At 38.4% G+C, this 20,859-nt stretch overlaps 1 protein-coding gene across 4 annotated transcripts in view; it reads right to left on the bottom strand.

Moving 5' to 3' along the window:
* Positions 1-20,859, bottom strand: part of tenm3 (teneurin transmembrane protein 3) — a 230,546-nt gene that overhangs the window by 168,495 nt on the left and 41,192 nt on the right. For all 4 annotated transcript variants that reach the window (XM_040145299.1, XM_040145300.1, XM_040145301.1 and 1 more), the window contains exon 3: positions 3,048-3,315. In XM_040145299.1, coding sequence (XP_040001233.1) covers positions 3,048-3,315 — 268 coding nt within the window. The remainder of the gene's footprint in view (positions 1-3,047; positions 3,316-20,859) is intronic.

The following is a 20,859-nucleotide window of genomic DNA, read 5'->3' as shown; positions in this document are numbered from 1 at the left end:
ATTACTTATTATATAGACACATTTTTAAGTGTAAGTGCAAATTGTAGAATCTTAAATTTATTTAATTTCAATTTTGTATCGTATCATGGTCTCATTTCATTATTGCTTACATGCCATCACAATCACTTCCGTCATGTATTATACATAAAGTTGCTATCAAGACCTTGATGTAGAATAGTGTTAATTTCACAACTTATTCTGCATGGATATTTAGTATTCCAATGTTTGTAACATATTTGATATACAGTATACTTCAAGTTTGTCAAGTTTCATCAGCAATTTGGCCTACAACATGAGGTTAAACTTGTTTCAATCTTTCAAACCACCAGATCGCGTTGAAAGCAGACACCAGAATTTCATCAGCAACTCAAGTTTCACACTCAACTCTTCACTCAGTGTTGCTCTGTCTTTTAATTGAATCTTGCATTTTTAAAGAAAAAAAACAAACAAACAGGTGTTTTCCCAGGACAGTTTCAAAGCTTTATCTATCTACCTTAGTAAGTCAAAGTTTAAAAATGACGCAAAGATTTATTAGAAGACGTTACATAAAGATGGTCGCCACAACCCATGTTGTGTATGAGTTGTCACTGCCAGTTGTCAGTGCCAAACAACCTGACCCAGGCTTGTTCTTGTTCCTCACCAATCCTGTCAGCTGACATGGTATCAGACAGACTGTCTGATACCATGTGTATGTGTGTGTGTGTACTAGGCCTTCACAATGATGTAAAACTGCACCAGGCCTGTTGTCCAAACACAAACACACACACACACACACACACACACACACACACACACACACACACACACACACACACACACACACACACACACACACACACACACACACACACACACACACACCAGCCCAAATGTAGGTAGTTACAAAGACAGACATTTCTCCGTCTATCAATCTGACACTCTCCTTTTGTCTGGGTGAAAGGCATTAATGAGAGCAGGACAAAAAAAGGAAGAAAAAGTGGAAGAGGGAGTGGGCAACAAATTGTCTGGTGAACAGAGGGTCAAGGTTAAAGTCACACCCATAAATTGTGTATGTGTATGTGTGGGCAGCGGAGGGACAATGGGCCTTTATACAGTCGCCAGCATGATGTTACACTCTGCTGGAGGGAACAGTGATTTTCAAACTACCAGAGAACTGGGTGTGGGGCATTTGTGTTCAACAAAGATAGAAAGAGAGAGCTACAAATCATCCAGTGAATAGGGACTCAAGGTTCAAATTATCCAATAAAATCCATGTCACAGCTGAAAAAAAAGACACACCAAACTCGGGATTCTTGCCAGTGCTTTGAAAGGACAACTGCGAATTAGAACTCCAAACGTCTAGGAAACTAAAAGGCTTCGATGAAGAAGCTAATTTAGTGGGATAATTTATTTGGATTCACACTCTGCCTAAAGAGATCAGAAAATGCATTCATAGAAGTCTGCAGGGATCTGTTGGATCTCTGTTGTCTGAACTGCCGGTTATTTTTGTGTGATTTTCTGAGGACAGCTTAAAGTAACATGGCGTTAAATCAAGTGCATAATGTATGTATATAACCACATCCCTCCACTTTGTGCCTTTCTAGCCCCTTTTTGTGCAAGGTTTTTGTTTTTTAGATGCTGAAACTTTCTACCTTGAGGACTTTGAGAAGTCTAGCAATCATTAGCATTTAAGGACATATATCAACTTTCTTTATCTTTATAGCTAGCAGCAGAGCCACATGGGGTCAGCCTTTGTCTAGCAAAGCTTAGAACACTAGGTAATGCCAAACAAACAAACAGTATATTTAATTTGATACATTTCTACATTTCCAAAGAAGTGTAACAATTTTACATTTCTTTGCAGCAAAGTTAGACAGTGACAGACAAAGGAGAGATTCATAGATGAATTTATTGGTGGATGTGGACTAGCTTACAGAAACACATCTAACCAGACAAAGATGGTCTAATGAATATTCATGAGTTTGTGTTGCACACCTTCACTCTCTACAACTGCTGTACACAGTCCAGAACCCTAGATGTCAGTAACAGTTTTATTCCATCTGCTATTGGCTAGTCTTAGCTGCCAGGTGAAGCCATCATGCCATGTTGCACTTTTATGTAACATTTGTTACTCTTTCATCACTTGACTTAAGAAACAGAGATAAACAATTTGTGACATCTCTGGTAAAAGCTCTTTCTGAACACACTTCTCCAGACCTTCAAAGTAATAAAATGCAACTTTTTCATTTGTGCTACTCCTCATCAGAGACTGATATGCAATAAAAATCCAATCATAGCCATCAAGTATGAGAGGGGCCTTCTATTCTAGGAAAATTCCCATACACAGGAAATGTTTAATTATCCAAAATGCAAGAGATTTGTTTGAAAAAAGCATAAGGGTAGTGAAGAAACATACACAATTCTACATTTTTTTTTCTACACAGAGTTTCTTCATTATTAACTAAAGTATGGTGGTCCTGTGTTTCACATTTCATTCTACTGAAACTCTGCACAATAGCAAAACATATGGGGTAAGTCCATTTCACTTTCTCACACAGTCAAGATTAAATCAAATCCCCTTCCTTCAAATCCTTTTAGGAATAAATAAAAGAGTAAACAGTATTTAAACAAGGGTCTGGTGAGGGGAGTGAACTGCTGTCTGTAAATTTGGAAAGATCTCCATGGCAAAGATGATGAAGTAATACTGTATTCTGGGTGTCACTTCATATGATATTTACAATACACACATTGCTACCTCAGTCAATGAAAGTGAAGGCGACACATGAGAGGAGATTCAGTGTTTGAATACAAAACACCACAGCAATGATCACTGAAATTCTTGCGGATTATCACTTGAATCAAATTTATTATTAGTCTGCTCATAACAAACCTCAACAGTAATGTATTTAAACAAATTTGAAATTATAGTGACCCTTTTTCATGGCCTTTTTTGTTTGAAACGCTTAAGTAGAGTTTGAAGCTCTAAGTAGAGTTCAAGTTAAGGCCTAGGGCAATACTTACTGAACAAGAAGGTTGGACAGATGAAAAGTAAGATAAAGTCAGTATACCTTGTTTCCAGAGGCACATTGCTACCCAGCACCCAGCTGTCTTGCAGCGGGACGCTCTCAGGGGGCGTGGTCTGCAGCTCGGCTGGTGATTGGCCGACCACAGGGGCCGGGCTTCCAGTTGGAGAGGTTAGCTGCCGTGTAGAATTCAGGGACTGGCAGGCGTGGTGCGTAGAGCCCAGAGATTGGTTGAGAGCTGTTATTGAGGGCTGCTGGCGGTGAAGGGGGGGTACAGGAGGCAGGGTGCAGCCGTGATGATTGGATTGTTGCTCTGTCAACAGAAGAGAAGTATGGTTGGAGGGATATCTGTCTTTGCCTTGCATTTATTACAATATAACTTGTAAAAGATCGACAGAAAATGGAAGGTTTTCCAATAGCAAAAAGAGAAAAAGCAAGGGCCCATTTACTTTTTCTATTAACAGTATTTTAGGAAGAGGATCAGGATTTTAACAAACTACAATCTCCGCTTTCAGTTTGTGCCAAGAATATCCATCCATTTTCTATTTTGTGTAAAAAGAAAATGGTTTAATTTTCAAAGGATGCAAATCCAACACAAACAAAGAGCAGACTCTTCTTGTTTCCAATTCATATCCAAGGCTGCCTCTCATGATGCCAGATTTGTAGTTTAAAAAATGCTGTTTGTGGGGTTTGGAATGGATGTATTTTGGAGTTTTTGGTTGGAATTTAGTTAAGGAGCTGCCACTGATAACATAGCTGCAACAATTCCGTCACATTCAGATCACTTTATATCACATTTCATCATCATTCAATCGAACACATCGTCTCATCTGTAGGAAAACACCTACAGATAAGTGTGGCTGTGTCAGCACCCCAACCCCCAGAGAGAGAGAGAGAGAGAGATATCTGTGACTGTTAAACTTGTTGAGACAAAACAAGTGACTCTTTCTCAGAGTCAAAAGCCTTACAGACTGAACAGACTGAAGATACTGAGGAAGATCAGTTGCAGAACTTTATTATTTATGAAGGTAAATTTTGAACCATTGATGGCTCAAAATGTGAGTTATTAAGTTATGTTTGAGTGGTTGTTCTAAAAGTGAATAAATGTCTATTAACTGACTGCAAATCTTTGCTGATTTTCTCTGAATCCCAGTTAAATTTGCATTAACAATAGCTTGTTCCCACACGTTGTCACCTACTCCTTTTATTTCCTTTCTGCTATATTTCAGTCATGCCCTGAGGCTCCATTCCCCAGGGCAAACATCCACTAGAAGAGTCAGGTGTTCAGCATCATGTATTTCGATTTATTGTCAATGTCAGATGTCAAATTAAATAAATGGAACATGGCATTTAAGAAATTCAATGAAAATCATGTAATTATTAATATGTTATTATTGCTCCTTTTATTAACAGTCCTTAAATAGTTAAATTCCTTGAATCTGCAGCCTGGTTCAGATGTTCATTTTTTTGCGGTCAAGGCTAGAGAGAACTGTAATCCAATGCTTCACTCATCTCAGCCACGCTGAATACTGATCAGTGATTGGCCACCACAAAACCCTGCTTTGTTTTTGTTAAAATATTTTCTCAATGTTGACCTGGCTTCAACTTTTCCCTGCTGCTTTTTCCAAGTGTTTTTCAGCTCCTCTGCTGTCCTCAGGGTGCTCTGAAGGAACCGAATGGTAATGTTAGTATTGTATTTGCATAAAGAGGATCACATCTCCATCTCCCAGCCCTGCTGTTATTTATTCTCCACTGCCCTCACTAGATAAAACAGAAAGCAAAGAGCGAACGGAGAGGATATATGCAGGAGTGTTGTGGTGGGTGAAGAAGGGCTTTATGGTTGTGGAGGACGAGCTCCTGCCCCTCTTTCGTCACTCTCTCTCTCTCTCTCTCTCTCTCTCTCTCTCTCTCTCTCCATATGCTGTTTTGCCGGCTTAGTAACTGGTCCAATTATGCAGATCTTCAAGGCTAAATGCTGAATGCCAACGGCACACACACGCGCGCACACACACGCACACGCGCACACACGCACACACACACGCACACACACACACACACACACACAGACACACACAAACACACACACACACACACACACACACAAACACACACACACACACACACACATACACAAACACATTCTGACGTTTGGTTTTTACAGTATCAAACTCAAACATTAGAGATATTTGAGAAGATCCAATGGGACATTGATGCTGACACATTCATGCGCGTGAGTGAATATATCTGCTGCACTGAGACAGCTTTTTGACTGTCAGCTAGACTGATGATTCTCCCTGTCTCCCTCTCTTTGAGATTTTTTTTATTAGGCAAACAGTACCCAGAGTAGGGTGTGTTTGTGTGTGTGTGTGTATGTGTTTCCCAGCATCTGAGTGATTAAAGGGTTGTCAGATTCACATTTGCAGTGATGCTATACAAATGTAGACTTGTTAATGATCTCAGAACACGCATCTTGATATCCTGACTTTGTGTTTGTGTATGTGTGTGTATGTTTGTGTTTGTGTGTGTGTTTAATCCCTTAAAAAGAGCGTGGAATTTGGATATGCAAGTATGAGTGTGTCTGCATTAATTCAAAATTGTGTACGTGATATTCATGCAAAAAGAACAGCATGTACGGACCAACTCATTTAATGGGTATTCAAATGTATGGAAGATATTCATGCTATATTTAAGAGAAACATTAAAGTAGGTTTTAACTTGTGGTTTTTGCTACAGTAAATCATTTTCATCCTCAGAGAACAGGAAAAAAGCAACCAGTGACTGTATGATTTCACACACAGATATCTACTAAAGAATGACCTTTTGAATATAACAGCAATTTTTAAGTATTTAATGTAAGAGTTTCCTCATCGGCGTTTTTCACAAAGGTACTGCAAGCAACTTTTACTGATAAATAAAAACCACACTTCTAACTGCTAAGCATGTTTTTTTCACTGGGCTCAGAGTCATTGGTTGGCTGGGGACCACTATGTGTTAGTGAAATCTTCACTAAAGTACAACAGCGAGAGGCACAAATCAAGCTGGCATATTCCCACTTAAGACTGTGTGTGAGCAGTATTTATATAAGGAAAAATAACCCAATTAAAACTGAAAATGGTTTATATTCTGTGTGTTTCCATGTTGTAATGTAATTGAGATCCTGGTTGTGTGTGGATGTGAAGAGTCACAGCCTGCAGCTACTGTGCCCCACTAAGTGATATCCTGCACAGGGGCATGATGACTCTCAAACAGCAGGCTCAGACAGCTTTCCAGAAATACAGGAGTCATCAGTTCACCCTAGACACTTACAGTGACAATTGTGCTGTGCTGTATTAATGCCACTTAATACAGGTTTTAACAAGTCTTAAAAATAGGGCTGACATAGCCATTGTTTTTAGGACTTTTTCTAAATCAGCCAGTAAGGAGCTGCCCAAATCACTCATTGTCATTTGCCAAAACGATTGCACATTCTCTAAATAGTCTCTTGTATAATTTTTATCAGCGATCTTCCTCTAGCGCCAAGGCAGCTATTGGTCATGGTTTCCACAAATATTTTGCAATTTCAAACACAGCTGCCAATATAGTTATTAATAATGTGCAGATAATTAATTACTGAATATGGAATAATTATCTGTTTGGTATGTGGAGGAGAAATTGATTTGCATTAATTTGTCAACTGCATATTTTGTGGATAAGCTCAATAAAACATTCATGGGCAATTAAAACACATCATGAAAGACAGGGTCACAGGTTCATCTTCAACTTTCAAATATGAAAGTTATGTGACTTGTACTCAGGCAACCTGAGGTTCCTTGGTTCTACCTTCCGAACCCACTAACAGTCATTAAAATAGTTTCTTCCTCTTCTGTAGATCTGCTAGGAAAAAAAGATTTGTATAACAAAAATGTTGGTCTTTGAGACAACTGGACTTCATTTTATTTTTAATACAAACTCAATATCAGTATTATATATTGGCAAACCAATAGCAGTGTTTCCCAAACATTGACTTATTCGTGGCGGCCTGCTACAATATCAACATTGACATATGGATTTACTATGTTACCATTTCAAATGGGTAAAATCTTATTTCATTATACTGCTGCACACAGCACATTGATTTGCTCAGCTCCTCCTTGCACTGCTCTCTCCCTCTCTCTCTCTGTTACGGCTGTAACAGAGAAATAGAGTACCTACAGTTGTTTCACTCTTTTTCCTTGTGTTTTTTCCCTTTCCCTTTCCCTTTCCACCCCTTCAACGTGTTCCAGTGAAAGCTGAACAGTCTGACCAGTGTGATTATGTGAAGTTCAAATCAATTTCCCCATGTTCTAAAATAAACACACAGGAGGAAACAATCTATTGCTATATTCTCCTTGGGCTGCAAATCGGAAAATAGGACAATTGTCTGTTATACCCTAGTCCCAGTTCTTGCAGGACAATAAACAATCAGTTCACAAACACGCACACTCACACACTCACACACACACACACACACACACACACACACACACACACACACACAAACAAACTCAACACCCCCCATGACTCCAGTACACATTGGATTTGCAGTTTTTTTGGGGTGTATGTGTCTTATTTCAGTAGGCATGTATTAACAGGGCCCAAGCCCCCTGCGCAATTCTCAACTGGCGGCCCCTTGAGGCGATGCAAGTCTCAGGTTGAGAACACCAAAGACATTAGAAAACATTCCAAGGTTGGAATGTTACTGATGGATATTCCATTGGGGTATTCCAGAAAGCATGGTTAACTTAGTCTTGCATAAACCATGAAATTAGGGTTGAGTGATCCTATTGCGACTCACTGATCTGACAATCATGAGGGTCCTTAAATGTTACATGCAACAATTTATGCTGATTGGACTTCAACCTAAGATGAGTTAGAAAAAGTTGGTCTCACATATTTTTCAACTTTGTGTAAAAGTGCCATCTTGTGCTCAACATGCACCAAATTGCGCACAAAATCTCAGTGTAGCACAGCAAACTACTGGCCAGAATTTCATGTGAATTGGACAGGTCTACGTAAAGATAAAACATCACTTTCTTTAAATGAGTACATGTTTTTTCTTTATAACTTTTCCATTTTTTGGAGAATCAAAACTGTTTTAATAACTTGTGATCATGAGTGTACAAACATGACACGTGTGAAGTTTCATGCTGATCACACTTACAGCCTAAGAGTAGTTTGGAAAAATATTTTTATCATATTTCATGGTTTTGCAACCAAAGCGCCACCTAGTGGCCATTTGGTGCCAGTTGGCTCAGTTGCATTAGGATAAACTATTGGACCCATTTTCGTGTTAATAGGAATGATTCTTGCCAAGCTATGCAACACTTCTTGTTTTGACTGCAACCTATAGGAAGCTGATCCTTTATAACTTGCACATTTTTTTGCTTTACAAAATTCTTTTAATAACTGTCAATCATGAGCATCCATTGATTCTTAGTGCAAAGCCTAGAAGTAGTTTGAATTTTTTTTTTTGTATATTTCGCAATTTTGCCAAAAAAAAATTAAAGGCAGAAATGGATGTGGCCTTTATTTCAAGATTCAGCTAGATTCAAGGAATGTGTGGATATAAGCATTTATATTGTGCAGTGTACAATGTGGGATTTGCTGGCCAAAACGCGCTTACCTTGATTAAATCACCACCTGAGAGTGGATATCTTTCATTTTTGGTGTCTGACATGTGTGCACCATTCAATACCTCCCCTGAATATTTCACTTACACAACTTTTATGGTGTATATTGCAGTACTAATTTTACCAATGGACTAAGCCCCCCCCAGGCCCCCTGCGCAATTTGCACCCGGCGGCCGGTCAAAGCAATACAAGTCATACCTGCAGGCCCACGGGCGCAGTGCAAGTCTCAGGTTGAGAGCAGCCAAGAAATTTGAAAATATCCCCTGGACTTTGGGTCAAGTGAAATGATCGCGACAATCAGGAGGGTCCTTAGATGCTAAGTGTAACAATTTATGCAGTTCCGACTTCAACCTAAGTTGGCTTTGAAAAAGTAACTTTCACATGTTTTCCAACTTTGTGCAAAAGCACCAGCTGCTGGTCAATATGCACCAAATTTTGCACAGAACCTCAGTGTGGCACGGCAAACTACTGGACCAAGTTCTGTATTAATCACAGACCTATGTAAAGATATGTTATCCCTTCATTTGTGTGAGTACAGGTTTTTCCTTTATAAATTTGCATTTTTTGGAGAATCAAAACTGTTTTAATAACTTTTGCTCATGGGAGTACATAGATAAAATAAAAACTTGAGCAATCACAATGGAGTTCCCGGCACCACTGGTACTGGGAGGCCCGCTGCTTTGCATGTTTGGCCCCCAGCCTGCTCTGAAGCCTGAGCCTGCCTCTTCATTTGAAAAATAGAACATTTGAGGTACAAATGAAATGGCTCCTGACATTTGTCCATGGTGCTGATGCTAGTATAAACATAGTCAGATGCAGTTTGATACAGTTAAGGATCCTTTGTCTTTACAACTTGTTAAGGCAAAGGTTGTCTTATGTTTAGAAGAATGTTAAGTTCAGAAGTCAATTTTCTTATAATGTCATCTAGCAAATACAGTATCTCTTACTTTTACCAGGACTAAAGTGAGTGGATTTTAGATTTGTGACATCAATTATTCTGAAAGTAAACTGAAAAACCTTTCTTAACATGTATTTGTCAGATGAACAATACATCATTTTTCTTTTACATGAATTAAATTACAAAACTTTACTCTGTCCTCAAATTAAACTTTGGCCACTCTTTGGCAAGGTACCTTTTTTCTTGATGAAAAAGTTTGGAACAATAGGCAGCTGGATTAGATAGAATAAACAGGTCCCTATAATCATGACACACACACACACACACACACACACACACACACACACACACACACACACACACACACACACACGCACACACACACACACACACACACACACACGCACACACACACACACACACACACACACACACACACACGCACACACACACACACACACACACACACACACACACACACAAACAGGCCTGTTACTTCTACCATGATTAGTATTGAAATAAATTCATTACCAGAAGGTACTTGGTCAAATTAAGTTTTCAAATTAATTCCAGCTCTCTCAGTTAGAGTAAAAATCCATGCACAATCAGTGTTGTGGAGAGGCTGCAGCCTCCTGCAGCAGCTACCAAAACAAATAACAGTGTGGGGAAAGATACTGATATTGGAATTTTTTACTCCATTAAATCAGTATCAGCATCGGCCAAAAAAATCCAGTAATAGTGGGGCTCTAATTTTAACCTAAACTGTGACCATTTCCTAAACCTAAATAAGTTGTTTTGGTCCCTAAACCTACCCAAACCATGACCATTCCATAAGTTTAACCACAGGTTTATGATTGTAACCATAATGATGAAGGTCCAGTATGCTGCGGCCAGTACATCTTTGTAACCATGACGACAAAGCAGCGTTATTTCAGGAGACAGCCCTACAGGCTGTATCAGAGGGTAGGGACAAATGACCTATATGGTGGTTCAGGTTGGAGGACTTCTTGCTGGGAACAGAGAATTACCAGCACCAGTCAGTCATACAAAAATTATGTCCCACTGGGATAATTATTATCTAAATATGAGATAATTATCTAACTGTGGTGTCCCGTGGTTGCTCTGTAAGCACTCTGCCTTTGGCTATTACATGCTTCACTATGACGGTCTGTCTCCATCTATATCTGTCTGTATGTCCATTGCTCCCTCTATTCTTGCAAAGCACTTCTTCTCTCTCTTAATCACTACCGTCCCTCTCTCTCTCTCTGATGCTTTCATAAACCAAGCTGATAGTTATACATTTATCTCGTCAGTGCTTCCAGGGTTTAGCTTTGTTTCTCTACTCTGAATCCGGTGTACACTCAGAAAAATCAGGTCTATTCAAGAGTTCTCTGGTTGGTTTCTAAAAAAGCAACAATAAGTGTTGTTGTGGGAATATCTAGTTTACAGCACAATATATGTCTGATGTTTAGTCTTTGAGGGTATAAAGTCATGGAAAATAGGAAAAGTATATAAAATAAAATGTTAACTTTGGTCAAATATACATAGTAAAAAAAAAACAAGTTAGAAAAAAGAACTAATGGTGAAAATAAATAAATTGAACGAGATAAGAAACGAAAGCCAGTTAAGGCTCAGGTCTGAATTTGTGTTGAACTCCATCACTGTTGATAGAAAACTGAACAAAGAGAGAAGAAAAGAGGGTACAGAAAGAACAGGAGGTGACACAGGAAGTCAATTAAAAGTTTCAGAAGCACCAACAATGGTCAACAGAGATTAGATCAGGTGGAGAGAGAACAACATGGAACTGCAAGAGAGGCACAGCAATAGGCAGAGGCAGAAAGAAAGATAAAGGGGAAGACAAGGATGGTAGTAGTGAGATTTAGAGAAGAAAAAAGAAAAAAGAGGAGAGAATAGATCTTGAAAAAAGTAAAAGACTCATCGACGTAGTGAAAAAGGTCAGTAGAAGAGTTAAGACCTGTGGTTTTTGAAGCGTAAAAACTCATTTCACCTCTGGACTCCTAGCAAGGAAAGGGGAGTGAGGCAGGCCTCTTTCCCGAGCCAGGAGCTGCCTTTGTGGGGCATGTAGGTGGAGAGTGCCCCTCTCTGCCCAGTGACCCACACCAGGGAAAAGGATAGAAAATAACAAAAAATAAATAAATAGATTAAATAAAATAAAGAAGAAAGAAAGAATTAAAAAAATAAACCACAGAAATGGGGAAAGGCTTAGTATTAACCAAGAATTGAATTGGCAATCACAGAGAGAGCAGGCTGTATGTTTACTGTTTTACCATAGTGAGAAGTTGACAGTTTTGTAGCACAAATAAAAATACTCTAACACTGAGACAAAAAGTAATGATGCCTTTGAACTCTTTGAACAGTTCATACTAAGACTATGAAAAACCCAAATTGAGAGAAAGTAAAGGTTAAAAAGCAAACAGCACATGGTGCTTTTCTGTGGAGACTGTCCAGCTGTAAAAAAAAAACCCTAAACATGAACCAATAATGAATGTTCCACAAACTTAACTGTATGTTTATTACTGTGACCATGATGATGAACTCTGTCTCCTAAAAATAGAATGCTGCCTGAATTATGCTTTTAATCAAAATCATGATGAAACATTAACATTTAACCTCATCACCTAGGAAAAATGTTTACTTTACATTTGTTCAGCTATTGTTGTCTATATATGTGTGTATGTGTGTGTGTGTATATATATATATATATATTTTTTTTTTTTGTGTGTGTGCTCTTAATAGATATGTACTGGCCTTCATAGCTGATTCTCTCTTAGCCTACAGCCGTTAACAAGCCCTCTGCTGCTGGCATATTAGTCACTTACAACCACATTGAGAAGAAAGTGGCGATGCAGCATTCATTAATGGCTTCAAACGTCTGGAGCGCTTCCTCTAAAAATATTAAGAAAGCAGAGGCCATTGATACTTTTGTTCACTTAGCACTGCAGTATGTTTGGTATTATCTTTTTTTTTTGTATTTTGATTGCATTTTTTAATTGTCTCATCTATCTACCTGTCATTTTAAATCAGTGCAGTCAGACCACAGTGAGCTACACTTTACAGTATGTGTGAAAGGTACCTTGCAACTGAACCGTTTTGTTATCAATACAAACAGCACACTGGAAGTGCAACATGGCCTTGAAAAGGGGTAAACAAACAAGGGACTGTACTTGTGAGGAAACTCCCTTAGAGCTGTGTGACCCTTCACAATACCTTCACTGTCAGCTGGATGAAATGCAAAACCTGAACTGATTAAGTCAAGGTATCACGTATGCATGTAGCGCAAGGACACCCAGCTGTGATCCCTACCTGAGAATTTCAACTAGCACTCAGGTCATCTGCAGATGAGCTCAAACACAGATTCTCTCTAGACAGGGGAGGGAATCCTTCCAAGACAGCCAGACCAATAACAACTTTTCTACTATGTCCTCTGTACACACTAAGAAATAGACCTTTAGTTTACTGACATCAGTGCACAGGATTCATAAATAATTAAGTTCTCAACACAATTTGTTTGTTTCTCGACTCTGAGTTTCTGATGAAAGTGCTGCATTATTTTTTTTTCAGCAGAACAATATCCATATCTAATGAACCATGAGGCACATATACAAAAAAGCAGAAAATCATTCAGTATCATTTGGTTGAGAGTGGAGAAGAAAGAGAGATGGAAGGGACTTACTGATGATAGGGAAAGTGACGGTGATGGTAAAAAAGAAAAGAGATTAATTAAAGAGAGGAAGTGGAGAGATAAAGCAAGAGATAGAAAAATCTATCAATATCTGTTATGTTCCTCTCCCTAGACTGACGGACAAAATACAGGAGAAACTAAATTTATTTTATTTTCTTCCATTCAACTTTGACATTGCTTGATTCCCATCTTTTCTTTCTCTCCCTCCACATCTGTTTTTCCCATCACCTCCCTCCCACTCCCGCCATCCTCTTCATCTGACCTCCTCTCTTACTTTCCTATACAATCTTCCACTCAGTTCTTCAGTATAGGCAGCTGCAGCCTTTTCAGTGCCTCTCATCAGTCCTTCACATTTATCATTCCTTACTGTAGCACCAGTGCACTGACCCGTCATCCCCTCTCCTTTCCCTTTGTCTTTCTCGCCCTCATTCTCTCATTCATTTTCTCCTCTCGGTGCCCTCTCTCTTGCTGTTCTCTCTCTCTCTCTCTCATGTTCTTTTACTCTCTCACTCTGTCCAAGTTGTTAATATGGAAGACTGTGATCCTCTATTACTCTTTCATTTGTTTTCTATCCTTTTTCATGCTCTCAGCCACCGGTATTGTCTTAAACATATGTCTTATTCTCTGTTTTGTTATCTCCATCAGGTTCCCTTTTTTTGCTTTCCCAACACACTCTCGATTAAATTTGCTTTATTGGGTTGAGTATCAGATGAAACATATTGCCAGAGTATTGAAATACAATTGAATCTCAATCGCAACCACACTAAAATTGCCAAGCCCCTTGAGGCTACAAGGTTCTTTACATGAAAATTGATGGATGGAGCACACACTGACAACTTTGCTTTTGTTAGAGCTTTACCAGCAGGAGGGCTAAAAGAGAGAGGTTTTTTCTCCCCATCGGATCATGTACTGTCCAGAAAAATCCCAACATCAGTGGCGTCTTCAAACGAGACTGTCCCTTAAATAAAATGAGCTCTAGGCCATCTGTGCAAGCAGCTTATTATGACCCAGCTTATTACATTTCATTGTTAGGTGACCTCTAGCGGACGCAGTAATTATGATGGGAGCAATAGAGGAAGTCAAGTGATGTAATGTATAGAATGACAAAGTTCGCATTAGGAAGAGGGGTCGGAATGGATGGATGGGTCAAATAAACAAAGGACCCCTCAAGGAGACTACTGGTGGTTTCTTGTGCAAAAATTGATAGTCAACTTTGTTTCTTTTATCCATGGCCATTCCACAATCTAAACCAAGTGTTTATTATTGTTACCATGACAATGAAGGTTCAGTCACTAGTATGCTCCTATGGGTCGTATCTAATGGTATGCACACGAAAAAATGCAAACAACCTAAGTTTGTGTTTTCTGAAAAGCCGCCTCTTGCAGTCATGAGAGTACTGATAGTTCTCAAAAGAAAAGTGACAGCAATGGTAATTTGATAACACAACAGATGATAACAATCACTAGGAGAAAGGAGAAAGTACTGTGACGTATTGCCACAAAAAGTATTTGAAGAGGTTAAAGTGATGGCTGGGCACAGCCTGACTTTGACACCAGGAGACTGCAGACAGCTATATTTCTTTTTACCATGACCATACGCTTTCCAGTTTTGTAAGTGTCAAAAGGGTTATTTTGGAGCGTAATAAAGAATGCTGTCATTTAGGTTGGACAACCTGTTTGCCCAATGACCAAAAGAGAAAAAAAAAGACTGCATTTAAAACCATCAAATTCAATTTATGACAAACACAGCCATGCCCTTGCATGCCCGATTACATTCATTTCGGCTTTCAGTAATTGAGTCAGTGATTTTCTTTCAAGAGCAAAACGTCAAGGGGATTTTATTGTGGTGACAACAAGGCCTTGACCCCCTTGCTTGTTTCCTTGTCAATTTTAACATTTAAGGAGTAATTCATGTATTGAGAAATGTTCAAGTGAATTGTACACACTATTGACAACTGAGACACATTTGTCTGTATTTGCTCTGCTTCCTTTAGATGTGGGGTGGCAGGTTTGTCTTTTTACCAGACAGATGAGAACAGGCTTTACGTACAGACCCTGAACATAGAGAATTGTTGGTTGGCATGCCGACTAAATGACAAGGGTACTCTTGAAATCCATTCTTCTGAGTAATGTCACGAGCAAATACATTTAACCCTTCTGTTATCTTCAAATTTACTAATATCTTTTATCCTTCACCCCAGCAATTTAAACCTCCAGAAAATGATTACAATTAAAATTGCTAACCAAGTTTATGTGTCAAGTACTTAATATTTCTTTGTTGAATGCCCAGTTCCATTTCCAGTTCCATTTATTCTGGCTCATATCCAACATTTTTTATCCTGAACATGCAGTGTCAAGATGGTTAAGGTTACAACTAAAACTTGTTTCATACTCTACCAAAGTGTACATACTGTATATGTAAGCTCTGCTTATTCATCAGATGTATGTAAATCGGCGTCCTTGGGCCCAGTCTATGGTTATAAATCACTAATCCACACAGCAGAAGCAAAGCCAACATTATGCTGGAGTGAGGTATTTAAAAACGGCCAAAGCGGATGAATTTATGGATAAAATGTCTGATAAAAAGAGCTTTGAAATGATAAACATGGTGCATCTGGAAAATCTATCAAGAATGCAACAGGGACATTTGATTCGCATGCAGTATTATTTATTCAGCATCCCTTCCTTGAAATGTCATGTTGCAGCAGATGCTAGCATCATGTTACAAATTTTGAACACATTACCTTCCCTTGATCCGTTGCAGCATTGGTTGCTTATGGAGAGTATAGGCTAGCTTTGTAAAAATCATTTGGGATGTCAGTTCTATAGGTTGTCCACTTAATCTCATCACAAAACCTACAGTACCTGGTGAAACTCTGCAAGCAAAACAGTTGCCCCTCACCCTCCTCCAAGATTAGGACTGATAGAAGTAGTTTATAACAATGTGACCAAGGATACCAATAACCAGGACTTGTATAATAATCATGACTTGCAAATAAGCCCTATAAATGTCTGAAAGCAGTGCTAAGCCGAAAAACAGCAGAACAATTAGAATTTAACACCCAGGAGTGTTTGAGTTTAACTCTTACCAAAGGGTTGTAGTATATCATTTTGAAATATTCCTACATCTGTTTCCTGTTTCATAGTCAGGACAGTGCACTGGCTTTCACACACACACGCACACGCACACGCACACACACACACACACACACACACACACACACACACACACACACACACACACACACACACACACACACACTCTATCTTCATCCTCGATCCTTTAACTCCCTTTCACTCTCTCTCTGTCACTCTGTTTCTTTATAGAGAGTCTGCTACAACATTTTGATTTGCGTAAGTAACTCCATTCTGCAGTCAGCCTCAGATGTGAGCTCTGTGATTGTGGCCTTTCTGCCATGTGTGTATGTGTTTTGAGGCTTAGATCCCAGCCACCAGCCACTTGCCTGAGGTTCATTAGCCTGATCAATGATTGACTCTCCTCTCTTCTTTTCTCATCGCTTCTCTTCTAATTTTCTTTCAAATATCTTTTTTTACAGTTTGACCCCACTCTCTACCCCCTTCTCTGTCTAAATCCCATCAATTCATTCTTGTGTCAAGAAGTATCCGTTATTTCTTTCCTCCTTCTCTCCATTTCTTCCTCCCATTGCCATTATTGATTATGTCTGGTGTTGAGGAGGAATACTTTTTTTCTATTGCTCTCCCTCTCTCTCTCTTTCCTCTGTTTCATTCAGTGGTTCATTGATTATTTCTGGTGTTGAGGAGAATTGCCTACTTGGACCAAACGTAAAAAGCACTAAGTGTTATTCATGTTTCTCTCTCCACCTCCATCTGACCTTCCTTTCTTCCTTTCAGTATAGACATTGTCAATAAGCCTCAGCATCATCCGGCTGTTTGCAAAGAAACTTGTCTTTTTTCTGTTGCTTTTTTCGCTCCGAGCTGATAGCTCTGGCGTCTCTGAGACATCTAAAGGCTGGATGGTGGAGGGTTTTGTCATCTTTTCACTGTCAGGGTGAAAAGACAAACTGTTTGTGTTGAGGAATGGCAAGCTGCTACACTGTCTTTGTTCACTTGTCTTAAAACAAATTCCACTGCTGGTTTAACACAGTTTACGGAGCTAATACTGGCCTTTTTATTGGAAAGATATCTGGTGAAGTGTGTTTGACTACTTACTATATTTATTATAGAAATAAACACTACTAAATTGTTTATCTATAGTAAATATTTACCTGAACTGAATCAATTTGAGCGGATGAGAAATTGCATGTATGGACATTTTTTGATGTGATTGCTAATTACAGTTTCTAAGTAAAGATGGCCCTTCTAAGAGTTTCACTAAACACTTTTAATATTTTCAATTTGTGGCGAGAAAATGATGAAAAGTTATTAATACATAACATATGGCTGACACGGTTTGACTCAAGCATTAATATGAGGATCTATTTGCACCAGTCTGTAATTTACTGGTAAGAACCTGACACCAGATTACACATGAGTTATACTTATTAATGGCTATTAAATGTAAATAATTATAAGCCGTAGTGAATCAGAACAGAAATCTGTTTAAGTCCTGTGGCAAAATGTGACCTCGACCTTCCCGGTATTGTTTTGAGGATAATGAAAAATTTGTATCAGAATTTTTGATCCAGAAAGAGTCTACTGTCCATTGACGATATTCTGGTAAATCAACAATATATAATATATAATAACCAATCTCATTCTGAGAAACTGACATGTATTTCAAAGGCAGTTTTAAAAGTGATTTTCAAGCATGACAAGGAGTTTAAAATCTCTGCTTCATACAACCAAATTCAGACTGAAAACAGTGATAATCTCACACCCTCACCAATGATTTAACAGGCTTGTTTATGATCCATCTTGGAAATTTTTCTGTCTAAGTGAACGCAGCTTTTGTCCTTCAGACCAGCGCAGTGGTGCTATTGACTACAAGGAGAATGCAAGAAGATGCCCTAGCCTGAGGCAGTCGTGTAATAAAATAAAGGTGCAGTGTCTGTGTAACACCCTGACACACACAATTTGAAGGAGGAAAAAAAAGAAAAGGCTCGCCCTTCCAACTGCTACTGTAAACACAAAAAAAGGAAGCTGTGCAATTGTGTGAGTTATTTCACAGAGTGCATGTGTCTACGTGTGAATGAAAGAAATGGAGACAAACATCACAGCTTTTTTATCTTGTCAAGCAACATTTGGCTTCCCACTGCATGGAGATGTACATAGTTAGATACAACTCTCTCACACTCTGCTTTTTCTTTTACACTCTTAAAGGGATGTGGCAGTTTCAAAACTCGGGTTGATCACCATATGTTCTCAGTGGCTATAGTGGTAACTAAACGGACTGTTTCTTGATTAATGAAATTGTGCCTGCTTAGATTTGGCTACATTCACGTATGCATAAGTACCATAAATTCCCACATAAAAGCTGGTATTCAAATAATAACTGAGTCTGTAACAAATTGAGTTGCAATACATGCAAATTGAGGCAAAATCACCCTAAAACCTTACGTTTACTTGCGTTTTCTTTTCCTTTGACCCCTGCGCAAAAAACGTTGCAATGGCTGAGGTGCACTCAGACCTCACGCTATTCGAAAAAATACTGTTTTTACTGCTATCAGTTTGATAAACCTATCAAAATGGCACTCTTACCTGTGGTAAGACTGTGTAAACTTCCTTTTCAGTTAAATAGACATCATCAGCAGGAATACCATATGTGAATTACATCTGCTAGTATATAATTTTGCACACAGATCGCGTAGCGAGTACCTTCATTGATTTTTGAAATCTTACCAGAAAACAGTGACCTGTGCTTTTTCCACACAGTTATAAGCTATTTCACATGTATTTCAAGTTTATACAGTAAGATTATTTGTAAGCATCCAATATTTTTTACTTCAAACAAATCTCCATACCCTGTTTCTTCTGGTTAAACAAAATAAATTCTGTTGTCTCAGCAAATTTATCACAGATAATTCTCAGTTCATGTAAGTGGCTGGTTGCTTTTCTCATAGTATTTACAGAAGTGGCTATGTTGTGCATTGTTGGCATTGTTATCCTCATGTAACTAAAGCAACCGCTGAACATGTACTTTCAGTCAATTGTTTTCTAAAATAACTTACATTTACCAGATACAATTAATGCCAGGAGTTTTCAGTCTATCTTGAAATGTATTTTCAACACCATCTGCTCTAAAAAGCATACAGTATTTTGGAGGTTGTATTATAAATATGGTAAACGGTACTAATATGTGTAGTTCACTATAAATATATTACAGATATTAATATACTGCCAATACAGGTTACTGATGTACATTAATATTGGGGGTACTATATATTTTTACCTCCCAGGTGTAACCTAGGTTGCCACTGAGGCTAGAGCTGGCAATGAGCTGGGAAGTAGACCTCATCCTACAACACATTATGACATGCAAACACATATTTAGCAAAGTATTTTCTTTTTTTGTGGTCTAATTTGTGGTTTTGTGGCATCAGTGGCAGTAATAATGTAATATTATCATTAGCATATAATTCCATAGCTGGCATGGTATCAGTATTGCCTTACATGACAAGTACACATAGCCTCATAGTAATGTTTATCAGGAAAATGTTTACTAGGGCTAGTTTAGGTGTAAAAAATGCTATTTTCTACTGCTTCCCTTCAAATATGGAGCTTTATGATATTTCTATTGTGGGCTAGTTAACTGATGTGATATTCACCTTGAAGCAAACTTGGCAGATTTGTAAATTATATAATGGTCACATTTTGCCCATTACAGTAACAATAACCTCTGCAAAGAGGTGACAGAGACAGAGGGAGAAAGAACTGAGGAAGGCAGCAAAGGGGAAGGGGAAACCTGGTTTCAAAGCAGCAGCCAGCCAACAGGTGAATCATTACTGAAAATATCTAGCATCCAGTTTGTGTATACTTTATCTCTGTTAGAGTATTTCTTTCTCTATATCTTTAGTTAAAGTTGGAATTAGATGGAGAAGAGGTCCATTTTAACATAACAATTAAATTGGACATTGTTATTCTATATGTATTATCAAATTTGCCCTTACACACGGAGGCACGTGTATCTGTGTTTGGGCATATAAATTTATATAGTGTGACAACATCAGATGGAGACTTGGGAACAATATAGTGGGTGTGGGGTTGTCTTTTTTTTTTTTTTTTAAATGAGACACTGTCCCTCATTATGTGCACTTCTCAGCAACTTCATATTATACTCTAATTCTGCTCATACAGCAGTAGAAATCCATCATGTATTGATTGCTTTATTTATTACCATGATTATCTAGACCAAATTCTAGTTGAAGAAGTTATTAAAACATGCAACTGTGAATTTGAATATCAACATCCTTGCTGCAGCTGGCATGTTAATAATACCAGCTGCAGAAAATCAACCGGTCAGAAAGGGAAAAAAAAAAAAAATCTTTTATGGAGCTATTTGATCTAGTTTATCTTTTTTTTTTCCTTTTTTTTCCTGTGTGGGTTTGTTGGCTTAGACATGCTTCCTAACTTCTACAAACACCACTACTCCATTTGGTTTATGTGATTTTTAGGGTCAATCTGCACCTGC

The sequence above is a fragment of the Xiphias gladius genome, chromosome 15, assembly GCF_016859285.1.
Source record: "Xiphias gladius isolate SHS-SW01 ecotype Sanya breed wild chromosome 15, ASM1685928v1, whole genome shotgun sequence".
Classification (NCBI taxonomy): domain Eukaryota; kingdom Metazoa; phylum Chordata; class Actinopteri; order Istiophoriformes; family Xiphiidae; genus Xiphias; species Xiphias gladius.
Note: the sequence above shows the minus strand (reverse complement) of the source record. Positions and strands in the feature narration are given on the sequence as shown.